The 12,829-nt window shown below is 40.8% G+C and overlaps 1 protein-coding gene across 1 annotated transcript; it reads left to right on the forward strand.

Moving 5' to 3' along the window:
* The first annotated feature begins 368 nt into the window (after positions 1–368).
* Positions 369–12,481, forward strand: LOC135465944 (cystine/glutamate transporter-like). The gene is made up of 10 exons (XM_064743326.1): positions 369–807; positions 1,874–1,999; positions 3,374–3,473; positions 4,261–4,305; positions 6,577–6,700; positions 7,656–7,759; positions 8,783–8,879; positions 10,453–10,602; positions 11,220–11,397; positions 12,106–12,481. The coding sequence occupies exons 1-10, from the start codon at positions 369–371 to the stop codon at positions 12,162–12,164; spliced, it is 1,422 nt and encodes a 473-aa protein (XP_064599396.1). The 3' UTR covers positions 12,165–12,481.
* The last annotated feature ends 348 nt before the right edge of the window (positions 12,482–12,829 follow it).

Genomic DNA, 12,829 nt, shown 5'->3' on the forward strand with positions numbered 1-12,829 from the left:
TTACTGGTGAATATCACATTTGCCCAGTTTGATATCATACTATTTCCAAACAATCATAAAAACACCATTCCAAGGCCAATAAACCTTTCATAATCAGATGTGCGCTTCTTTGTCACGAACGAAATTTTAGGTCAATGACTATCGTAGGCTTTGTTTTACGGTGTCGGGAATATGCTTTGTTGTACAGCATATGTGTTGGCATTTATTTATTTATTTGTTAATGTATAACACTTTTGCTATCACCTTCACTTGGCCTGTTTCAGTGTGTTGACGATCGGTTATAGTGGCAGAGTGAAAGCGACAGGTCGTTCTCTGCATTAGGTACATGACCCGCACCTGTGACGGGAGCTGAGGAACTCCTCACCAACATGGCGGCCTCTCCGCAGAGTGGACAGGCGACAGAACTGAAGAAAACAGTTAACTTTTTACACTGCACGGCAATTCTCATAGCCTTAACGGGACACATCGCCATCTTTATCCGTCCATCGGACATTCTGGCGAACATCGGCTCCATCGGTGGCTTCTTCATATTTTTATTCGTCACGGGTCTGACGAATTTACTCCTGGCCCTGTGTTTTGCCGAGGTCGGGACGATTTACCCGAAGGCCGGCGGTCCTTACGCCTTCGTGTTGATCGTGTTTGGCAGCCTGCCAGGCTTTCTGACCATGTGGGGATACGTGTGCCTTGTATCGGGGCCCTTCTGGGCTCTCATGGCTTACACTGCTGTTGTATACCTGGTCAAGCCATTCTTCCCAGGCTGCGATCCACCGGAGACCGTCCTCAAACTACTGTCAGCCTGGACATTAGGTACGTACTTGTATACTATGATACCCCGTTCAGATCAAAAATCATTGAGCCTGCTTTAAACTATTAGCCCGAGATTGCTAGGTTTGGGAGATTTTTCGGGAAGGAAACTATCTAAGTATAGAAAAAAAGTTATTTAAATTCCTCCTCAAATCCTGCAAAAAAGAACCATTGTCAACATTTATTGTACCGTGAATGTGAGACACGGTGGATTCTATCCACAGTGGATGCGCATGATCCGTATATATAGATATGTAGCCCCAGTTATAACGACACGCTTTTGAAAGTACTTACAGTGTTGAGGTTATATTTTAGATATACATGCTTTTGTGCCTTTTTATGCTCCCACATAAAATGAGGGGGTAAGAGTAATGAGATCGATTTTCCTGTTTGTTCACCATGCTTGTGTTATTAAAACTAAGTGAAGAAGAAACATGAATCTCACATGTTATGAGAAAACTAGCCGAATCTTTGCATAAGTAATTGCATAGCTACGCCAGATGTTTTCCGAATTTGGTAAAAGTCTGTGATATTTCAGTTTAAGGAACACCAGATTTGTCTCCAATAACGTTGCTTGCAATCAGCTATCGGTACTTTCGCCTTCCTGTCTTGTCCATTTTCTCCAGTGACGGTGGTGTGATCAACTGTCAGAACTTTAGCCTTAACGTCTTGTCTTTTCTCTCCAGTCACGGCGGTGGTTGCGATCTGCTGTCTGTACTTTCGCCCTATTGTCTTCTCCATCTTCTCCAGTCAGAATGGTTGTGATCAACTGCGTGTATTTTCGTCATATCATCTTGTCTTTTCTCTCCAGTAACGGTGGTCTTTCTTCACCAGTCACAGTGATCAACTGTCTGTATTTTCACCCTGTCATCTTTTCCTCTCCAGTTACGGTACTTGTGATCAACTGTCTGTACTTTCGCCTTATTGTCTTGTCCCTCTTCTCCAGTCACGGTGGTTGTTGGCAGTTGTCTGTATTTTTCATATTATCGTCCTGTCAATCTTCTCAAGTCACGGTGGTTGTGATCAACAGTCTGTATTTTCTTCTTATCGCCCTGTATTTGTTCTCCAGTCACGGTGGTTGTGATCAACTGTCTGTACATGAAGTACATCACCCGTGTCCAGACGTTCCTGAGCGGAACCAAGATGGTGGCCATGTTGATCTTGATCATCGCCGGTTTGATCCAGTTTGGACAAGGTACGTGAATGATCAATTTCAGTGTTTGTCCGAAATTACGGTACTATGGCAAGGCTGTCTGTCTAGGTTAATCCTGGTATTTAGAAGCTGGGTAGTTTTATAGAGAACAAAATTCTTTGTTTCACGGTAACAACGTTTCTGCATACATGTGATATATTTTTTCATTTTTTTTTCTTTAAAAACCTTATCTTTCTTGGGAAGACTGCCATTATTTTTTGCAACGTTGTCACTTTATCGTCACGCACCCCATTTTCGCAAACCTAATCGTCACTCACCTCATAGTCACACACCTCATTGTTTGACACCCCATTGTCTCATATCCGGTAGGGAGGTTTCCCGTTCGAGCTCTTTTATCGCTGATAAAATTCCTATTGTACCTTGTGACCTGTCAAAGATGTTAAGCAACTGTTTTTGATTATATTTACTGTAACATGGGCGTCTGAAACATTTCACGAAATGTTAATTAGAGCAGAAGAACGACGGAGAAAATGGAGAAGTTTAACGTTTGTGAAAGGAAAGCGGTGTAATTTATCCCTCCAGAACAAGGTGAGGTAGGTTATCCGTAAATTATTGTTAAGGAAACCTGCCTAACATTTTTCCCAAGTCACACGAAACAGTAGGACTATTTTTACCTCTACTGACGAAAGAGTTGTCAATGTGTCATAATTAACTTTCTTAAACCACATTGTCTCACACCGGAATGTCATACAGTCCATTTTCACGCATCCCATGGTAACACACCACATTGTATCATAGGCACACACCTCGCTGTCTCATATATAACTGTCTTAAACCACGTTGTCTCACACCTGATTGTCATACACTCCATTTTCACGCAGCCCATTGTTACACACCATGTTGTCTCATATTGTCTCATTGGCACACACCTCGCACCTTGTTCTCACTCAACTCATAGTCATTCATGACCGTGTAAACATGATTCAAATGGTTAAAGGCGCCTTGCAGATGTAGTCCCATAGAAATGCCAGAGTTGTTGAAAATTTGTGGTCTTTGGGTCGTAAATGACTTCTGAGTCATGTACATGGGACAACTGTAACCATTTCATGTCCAAACAATAAGTATCTCATATGAGGAACATTAGGTACATTAAACAAGCCGTCCAGGTGGTGGGCTCTTTTTTCTTTCTTTCTGTGACACGTCACTGTTTCTGTATCCATGTAGTTGTGCTCTTAAAGTAATTAGCCTATGACTGACGTAGTCCACAAGTACTAGAGCGTATCATCAAATACTGATGACGTGGAACGGGTTTGTTTGGATGGGAAATAGTGTGGGAAGCGCTGTCATTACATCAAACACACGTCAATTCTGATTTCACGTTAATCATCTGGTCTTTCTTTTCTTATCCCTACACAGGAGAGAGGGCTAATTTCGATGACATGTTTACGGGCACGACCACTGACGCTGGCGGATTTGCTATGGCAGTCTTTGCTGGAATATTTGCCTATGGTGGCTGGTGAAGAAATTTCTAAACAGTACATTCATTTTCTCCGTAAAATATTTTCTGTCTATCTGGTGCATTTAGCGGTACGTGCAGTTCAACTTTCGGCCTACGACATGCAGCTTGCACGAAATTGTTGTGTCAATTATTTCCCCATGTATTCTGACATGACGTCTCTGTCACGTTTCCAACCCGTTTACATTGGGTGTGTTGCGATCCTGAACAGTTCGTGTGGATATTTTTACACTTTTTGATCAGACCTTTTCCGCATGCGGTTAATATTTATATCCTTATAATAATTCTCTAACTGCACATTCCTAATCTGCTTTAATTTAATTTTAGGGGCCTCCGTGCCTCAGTTGGTTAGCGCACTAGCGCAGCGTTATGACCCAGGAGCTTCTCACCAATGCGGACGCTGTGAGTTCAAGTCCAGCTCATGCTGGCTTCCTCTCCGGCCCTACGTGGGAAGGTCGTAGGTTTCCCCTGGGCTCTGCCCGGTTTCCACCCACCATAATGCTGGCCGCCGTCGTATAAGTGAAATATTCTTGAGTACGGCGTAAAACACCAATCAAATAAATAAATAAATAAATTTAATTTTTTTTTACAATTTATGTTGAAAAAAAAACATCAGCTCTGGAAACATCTCATCTTATTGTCTGATTTTCAACTTTCATATGGATATACTTATATGGTATATTCTGTTGCAACTTTCTGGGTAAAATATACATTATATATTTTGTTGATTTTGAAATAAGCTGTATTAGGATTATCATAATGATTATTGTTATTTTTATCATATTAGGCAAGTGTTACTGAGCCTACTGGAGGAAGTCAAAAGACCTAGTCGGTAAGGAAAGTCATTGCTTTTTTGTGTGTGTTTACGCAACCGCCTGCATCTCACATACTGTAAATGTCGTTTCGTTTGCAAAGGCCTAAATATACGCCTAATTTAACCTTTATATTTAGAGCATTGACATGGTAAAAACTATTTCGATCAATAAGATTCAGTAAACTGCTTTATAAGTTTGAACGTCTTTCACATGCTAAAATTTTCCCTATAAACTGTTAAACAGATCTCAGAACTACTGAAATACAATACTCTACATGGAGATACCTTTAGTTAGTAACTGATCTTTGACAAGAAGTTTGTGGATTCCTCGGCTCTCACTGTTAGCCACTTTTTGGTCACAATAACCGATCGAAGACGCCTTGTGTGAATGTTTGCGAAATCTAACGTTCGTTGAAAACCACACTGGTTTTTAAGAGTATAGTGTGCATATCTGTATATCTCCTGTTTGTCAGAAACTTTCCAGAGGTCGTTAGTATTCCCTAGGCACGTCCATTTCGTCCACTAACATAACTGACTGCCGTCGTACAAGTGACAATTCTTGAGCCTGATGTTAAATAGCAATCAACTAAGTAGTACAGTGCCCTCTTTGAATTCACACCGATATCACATATCTGCTGGCGCAGGTAGATCGAGCCGTGTTTTTAGGTTGGGATACAATAGGAGACAGCGAAGGCCTCCGTGACGAGGTGGTTAGCACGCCAGAACGGTGCAAGAACCCAAGAGGCTCTCATCAATGCTGTGAGTTCAAGTCCATTTCTGGCTGACTTCCTCTCCAGCTGTACGTGAGATGGTCTTGCAGAAACCTGCAAATGGTCGTGGGTTCCCCCGAGCTCTACGCGGTTTCCTCCCACCATAATGGTGGCCGCCGTCATACGATTGAAATATTCTGGAGTATCGCGTAAAACACCAATCAAATAAATAAGTAAATTAACACAGCCTGTGCGGACAGGTATAGCCAGATGTTTGCTCTCTACGAAGAGAACTGAAATAGTCATGAGCAATGGCACATCTGTTGCACATGCACAAACAACACAATGAATGCAGTTTTTATTTTCACTGTTTTCGAGTGTTTATGTATAGTTATGTTTCGTGCAAGATTTGTGAGCATACTGCTTATCTGACAAGGGTTGTATCCTGCTGAACCCGCATGTATACATATATGTCCATAGATTATATATCTGCTTATAATGCATTTATAAATCGGTGCAAAAACAGCAGTATTCCTCTTGACGCGTCTCGCGAGATATCCTAACGCGGCCTCCGTACAATATACATGTACTTCCAATGACATAATGTACCAGAAGGATATCACCCGAGATTATCGGCTGTGATCAGTATGCACAAAATGTATCAAATCGTGTTTTAATGTCACAAATCTCAATTAAACAAGTGCTGTACTCATACACGTCCTGGTACTCGTATTACAGTGTTTTGAATGAAAATGTAAACCGCTAACGTAAGTAACTGTCAAACTCTCCAGATTGTAAAACGGATATTTTTACCCGTGCAGCAGTTGTAGCATTGGTAACTTAAATCGATCAGATGGGCTCCGTCGACCGTTTATTTCCATTAAAACCCGAAGAATAGTGCATGGAGGAAATAAAAATGGTAAAATTCCTGTCCGAGTCTGGAACTGAAGTTTCGAATACAAGACAATCATTTGTGATTCTCAGATATATCTAATGCGTGTTATAATTTCATTTATGGATTTGATTGGTTCTCTAGGACGACCTTCTATGTCGATATTTCGCCCCCCCCCTCCGTTCTTCATCACATATGAAATAACCAGTTAAAGCACAGGTGGTGTAGAATCCTGATGCATTAGTAAGACGTTGATTTTGTCGATTTGACGACTTAAGGCCATAGTAAAGAAATTTCCCGGCACTCCTATTTTTGAACATGCAGAAAAATAAATGAAAACAGTCCCTATTTGCCTACACCACTAGTTACCTTATCCACAACAAATATGAAATATATCAATTTTGGTGTGAAAAAGTATCATTTTTTGCAATGTAATCGCCTAACATGTAGATGTAAAATTTCCAGTCTCCGTACAGCTACTATTTATCGATTGAAAAGTCACTTCAAAAAATGCTTTGAATCATGATCTGTGCAATAAGCGAGCTTTTTAATTTAGGTCCCCTCGAATTAAAACATTAGAATTTTTGTAAAGACCATGTAAAACAGTTTTATGAAGATTTAATATCATTGTATTAATACCGTTGTATAAGCCAACAAGTTTATCATATACCGGTCTTCTTTCCCCAGAGACGTACCACTCTCCTTGTACACTTCGTTTGCCATCCTGATCGGGTTCTACATCCTCAACAACATGGCCTACCTGACACTTCTGACACCACAGGAGATGACTCACTCCAACGCCGTAGCCTTGGTGAGTGCATCTATCTCACTTGGATAAAGCATTCCTTGCGTCTTTCCGTCATCACTGAAAACTGTTCACTGCTTCTCCTTTCATGAATCCGTCCTAATTTCTTCCTTTATTTACTTTCTTTAACTTCTGTGCTGGTTTGTGTTGAACATGGTTTTGAGAATAGATTATTAGACCTCGCACGATGCTCAAGGCCACATCCTTCTTCTAAACACCTATAAATCGGCCCCTATAACTAGTGAGGCCGCAGGTTCGAATCCAGCTTTTGCATGTTCGGTTGCGGCTTTAAGTCAGGATGTTTGTCAACTGCTGGGAAATGTGGGGTTGTTTACTGTGGGCATCCCGTTTCCTACACCCATAAACTTGGCTACTCTCAAGAAATAGTCTTAGATTTTGGAACATGAAGACGATTTCGCAAGATTGGGTATCTGACCCGAGTGCCATCAATATTTCCCTACTTACATTCCGTGATAAAAACGTTTCTTTGAGCTACAGGCTTTATAGATTCAATTCAACATAGACGTGGTCAGCTGTATGTTACCAGTTATCTTGTTGAAAACGGCACTTTTGGAGGATTGCTGACAATGTATGGGCAAATTATATGTTATTGAGACTGTAGAAAGTTTGAACAAAGAAAACTTGGTTCACAAATAATGCATAGGCATCGATGGAAAAGAAAACAGGCCAATCGTTTGAGACTGTGAATACATCCAGTATTCTGAGACGATTCTGTTTACCACATAACAGCTTTGTTCAATCGGAAGCAACAAGTGGAATGATTGTAAGGCCAATAGGGCATCGTTAAAACGTCATCAAAAAGGCAGAAATGAAAAACAGACTGTCGTACACACCTTTGGCCCAGGATTACATGTACTATAACCAGAAAAATTTTCCCATTGGGACTTTCATTGCCTTGGTTTTTGAGGCTGACATTCATGTGTTATTGTTTGTCTGTCAGATGTTTACGGATCGCGTGGCCCCGCCCCTGACGCCTGTCATCTCCATACTGGTGGCCGTGGCCGCCATTGGTGTACTCAATGCTACCATCTTAGGCCATTCCAGGTAAGGCTTCCACTGGAAGAGGAGAAACACGTACCGTGTCCTCGATTATAAGATTTGTTAGCGATTTGGCTGGCATTTTGCCAGCAAACACCAATGTGATTTAATTTATTTTCTTGGGCTTAAAGTTAAATTTATCTGGGCGTGGGTCATGCTTTAGCGGGTACTGTTTAAGTTGATACGTAAAAAATGTATTGTTTCCTTCAGAATCAGACTAAAACAACCAAATTGTACAAACAAAAATGACACTATTTTTGGAGATAAATACTCATTTCTGGGTTTTCTCTCATTGGAGGAAATTTTGATCTCGCTTAAAAACTCAGAAAGCCGACCGAAAATTTTGCCCAGTTAAAATTACATCGGATACAGAGGAATGGTGATTTATGATATTTCAGTGGAACACAGTGAGAATCTAATAAATTTAAACAATACGAGACACCTTGAGGCAAACTAACGTCTGGACACCATTACATGCTTTATGGCGATCATGCATACATGGTATAAGTTATTTTGTTTCGATATTTTTTAACTCGACAGAGTTTCCCCCCTTGTTCCTCTTTTCCGTGCATGGTATTCCGTGCTGATGGCTATCAGCATACATGTTTACTACGTCAGGATGTTGCTTTCATAAACAGTTGCAATAAAACCGCGACTGAGGTACCTGTATACTAGTATATCACCTGGATATTATTCACGGACTGCAGGTTTGAAATTTGGATGTGGATATTATTACAAGAATGTCTGTAAAGTCGTCATTGTAATCTGATGCCTGTTTTTCTCTTATATAGTACCTCCTTTAATTGGTATTAAGTTAAATATTTTTCATCTATTCCTTTGGGAACTGGTGTTTTAGGTTGTACGGGTAATAGATCTTGTGACTCGTGACATGGAACACCCCTTCATGGCGTACGTGCGGTATATGAATGTCGGATTTTGATGTGTAGGTACTAAATGCTCCCAAATCCCTGTGGAGACGTTCACTGCACCGGTATATGCAATTGCTTTGTTTTACGTCTCTTCCCACAGAGTAGTGTTCGCCGCAGCAAGGTCCGGTCATCTCCCTCAGGTCTTCTCCATGATTAACCGGAAGTACCTGACACCCTGGCCTGCCATTGGCCTATTGGTGAGCACGTGATTTTATCGGCTTCCCGATTAGAACACTACCTAGAACAATGCAGATAAAATATACTATTGTCATGTTAGATTATTTAAGGATTTAACGCCGCCGTAGCGATGTTTGTTATGCAACCCGGTAATGCTCAAGCTTATTTCGTACCTCGTGTCTTATTGTTGCGTGACGTAGAAATGTAAAAGTTTACTGTACATGTATTATGACGTCATACCGCTGAGCTCAGATTGGAATGTCTTTATTATTTATTCATAAACTGTGGGAAATAACACTTTTATCACTGAAGGAAATTCCGATAGTTCACCTTTACATAAATCACGAAGAAAATCTAACAAGTAAACAAACTGATATTCTTGTATTTGTAGACATAAAAAGTATGAAATGATATTACTCGGGGAGGTAAAAGCGTTGCGTGACACACTCGATGTTGTTCGAAAGATCATCTCTATTTAATATGTATATTTTGCACACGGCCCGCAACTAACAGCAGGGGTAGAATAGCTGAGTATCGGTATGTGACACATGTTATCTTACGATGAACCGACATTCCAAGCCCTACTGAGCCACACTGACCAGTGGCATTTAGCGAATCTGTGCTTTTGGGCTGCAGAAAATTAGGTGTTAAACTATATCAATTTGTTCGACCCTACTATAACTGGTTCCCAGGACCACACAACACGTTAAGGAACTCTTCCAAACAAACACGTTTTGTTTGTTTGATTTGTTTGACTGGTGTTTTACGCCGTACTCAAGAATATTTCACTTATACGATGGCGGCCAGCATTATGGTGGGAGGAAACCGAGCACAGCCCGAGAGAAACCCACGACCATCCGCAGGTTTGCTGCCAGACCTTCCCACGTAGGGCCGGAAAGGAAGCCAGCATGAGCTGGACTTGAACTCACAGCGACCGCATTGGTGAGAGACTCCTGGGTCATTACGCTGCGCTAGCGCGCTAACCGACTGAGCCATTTACAAGGTCAGGGTAAGAATTAAAATTTTATGATGGGAAATAAGACCTATCTTTCATGTTATCTTGAATCATACCAGAAATACATAAGGTAGCTGACCAGCTCGGTGTGGAAGTACAATGATAAATCTGATGTCAAATTCATTCGTGGAGCTAGTGTATTAGCTAACTTTTCAAAACGTCAAAAATACCATTAAAGAGAGTCAGTGAAAAGAAATAAAATGACATTTTGTGTTTATATAAATAAGTTAGATTAGTCCTAATTCTTAATTTTGGCAAAGCGATTATAGGCACAGACTATAAATCTCATGGTCTTAAATGTTGTTGCTTAGCTTTAAACATAACGGTAGTCATGCTTAGATAAATGCTCGGGAAGATATAATCTTCCAGCAGTTATAATCATCACGCAAAACTCACCCAAGAAAATTATCAATTAATAAGATTAATTCCAATGCTTTTAGTTAGTTTTCGATGATCTATAATAGCAGATAAAACTGGCACATTTACCTTATTGTGCTGTGAAGTGACCATCACGTCCCGTCGCAAAAATGCCTAATTTTTTACGTCACTGTGACAACCGACGTCTTTCGTTTCCACAGTTGCTCATCTCACTGGCCATGCTGTTCACCGGTTCTGTGTCACTTCTCGTCGACTTCATCAGTTTCTTCTCCACACTGTTATCGTTTACCATTGTCTGCTGTCTGCTCTACCTCCGATGGTCCCAGCCAGGTATTGATCGACCACTAAAAGTAAGACATGATTAAACATGATTTTATGAGGGCAGCAGGGTCTGTGCGCCAGTGCTAGCGTAGAACTATGACTCAAGAGCATTTGGCCATTTTCGCTCGCTGTGAGTTCGGTTCGGTGAGACTCGGTTTATCTCCAATGCCACCTGGAAGGTCTTCAGCGATCTGCGGATGGTCGTGGGTTTCCTCCTACCATACTGCTGGCATCCGCCGTATAAGTGAAATATTCTTGAGTACGGCGTAAATTATATATCGATACGAGTAATATGTGAAGATGGCCACTTCTCCTTTGACAACGTACAATAATAATTCTAAATTTTTCCCAAAACATAAAATTTTACAGTATTGGGTAATTGTTGGTTTCTGAGAAAATGAACAAAAATAAATATGTGTTCACAAAAGTAATATGGGTAAATGATGTGTGCGATCAGAACATCTGATTAAATGGCGTGGGTGGGACCCTATGACCCTATGCCTTGGAGTAGACGAAAACATAGGAATAGATTCTAATCTTTATTATAGAAACTGTTCTAATGAATTGGCCCTAATATAGGGGAAACTTTTGATATAATTACTTTCTGATGTGAACAAAGTGTTGAATTTTCTTAAATCTCTTTCAGCTAAATTTGGCCATTCCCATTTCGCAACTTTTCGTCACTATTTTTGTGGAAGTGTTAGCCATTTATACACGTCCTCGTAAGATGGGCCTGGCCATTCTCATTATGGCTGCCGGATTTCCTGTCTACTGGGTGGGAGTCTGCTGGAAAAAGAAACCTAGGGCTATTTGCAGGATATCAGGTAAAACTTCACCATGTCTCTGATCCACATTGTATGTATGTATGTATGTATGGGTATTTTCTCAGTTATATGACGGCGAAGAGACATTAGTTGTGTGTACATATAGTGTGTCTTTTTGTGGTATGGCGAGTGCTGCCGCCACTGGAGTATCATGCCAAAGACACCAGATATGACACCCCACCCAACTCAGTTACATTATGCTGACACCGGGCCAATCAGTCATATTACCTTGCTCTAACCTTTCAGTACTGCATCATCGGCAAGCGATGCACCAACACGTTCTGACCATTTTTGAAGTCTTTGGTATGACCCTACCCAGATTTGATCCTAGTTCTTTCGACTATTAGGCAACAGAAGGGATCCATGCTGTTTTAAGTGGCTTTAAGTCAGGTTGTCTAGCAAAGGGCGGTGGATCACTCTAGTTACCTTTGTTCACTAGCCTGACAATCGCGCGGTGTAAGCGAAAGACAATCTGGAGAATGGAACTAAAGATCATGCAGCCAAGGAATATATATCAAACCAATAAAAGAACGGAGACATGACACGTTAAATCAAAATGTTATCTTTTATCCTGACTTTAAAAACTTCCTTAAGTTCATAATACTTTTTCGGAGTCATTTGTTTGGTGGTGCATGGGGGTTGGGAGGGGGGCTGGTTTGAGCTCTTTCGGATCGCTAATTATCAGGTGTATTATTTTTCTGTTTTCAGATCAAATTACTCGCACAATACAATGTGTATTTGAGGTGAACTACCCCCAGAATCTTTGATCTCCCCATCAGCACAGACTATGGTGCCCAATTGGCAGCTTGTTCCAAGACTATGTCGGTTACTGTGGAGAACCTCAAATCTCATACCGCTGACCGGAAGTGTTGATATATGCGGAGTAATGTCGGTAGCAATATGGGCCACGCAGGGATACATTATCATCGAACTGTAGTCAGGAGATTTTTGGACAATTGAGTTGTTTTATTATGAGTTTTATGCAGATCGTCTATAACATACCGGTGTTTCTTTGCTGTTTTGATCGAAGCCTCTTGTACACCTCTTGGTATCCGAGATTACTTCTGGACTATACCTCAGTAGATTTTGATGACAATGACTGGAACTTTCGCCAGCAGGCCTTTTCCATCTGATTCACTGCTGGACCGTTTGCCAGTAATTATTTATGATATTTGATTTACTATTGGACTGTTTGCCAGTTGATTTTCGTAACTTCTGATTTACTGTTAACGGTTTGCCAGTAGATTTTCATGACATTTGATTTACCGTTGGACTGTTTACCAGTAGATTTTATGACATTTGATTTACTGTTAACCGTTTGCCGGTAGATTTTTATGACATTTGATTTACTGTTGAACCGTTTGCTAGAAGATTTGTTGACGTCGTATATACTATGGCGCACTAGTAGATTATCAGGACATCGGAAATTACT

Source organism: Liolophura sinensis, chromosome 5 (genome assembly GCF_032854445.1).
Source record: "Liolophura sinensis isolate JHLJ2023 chromosome 5, CUHK_Ljap_v2, whole genome shotgun sequence".
Classification (NCBI taxonomy): domain Eukaryota; kingdom Metazoa; phylum Mollusca; class Polyplacophora; order Chitonida; family Chitonidae; genus Liolophura; species Liolophura sinensis.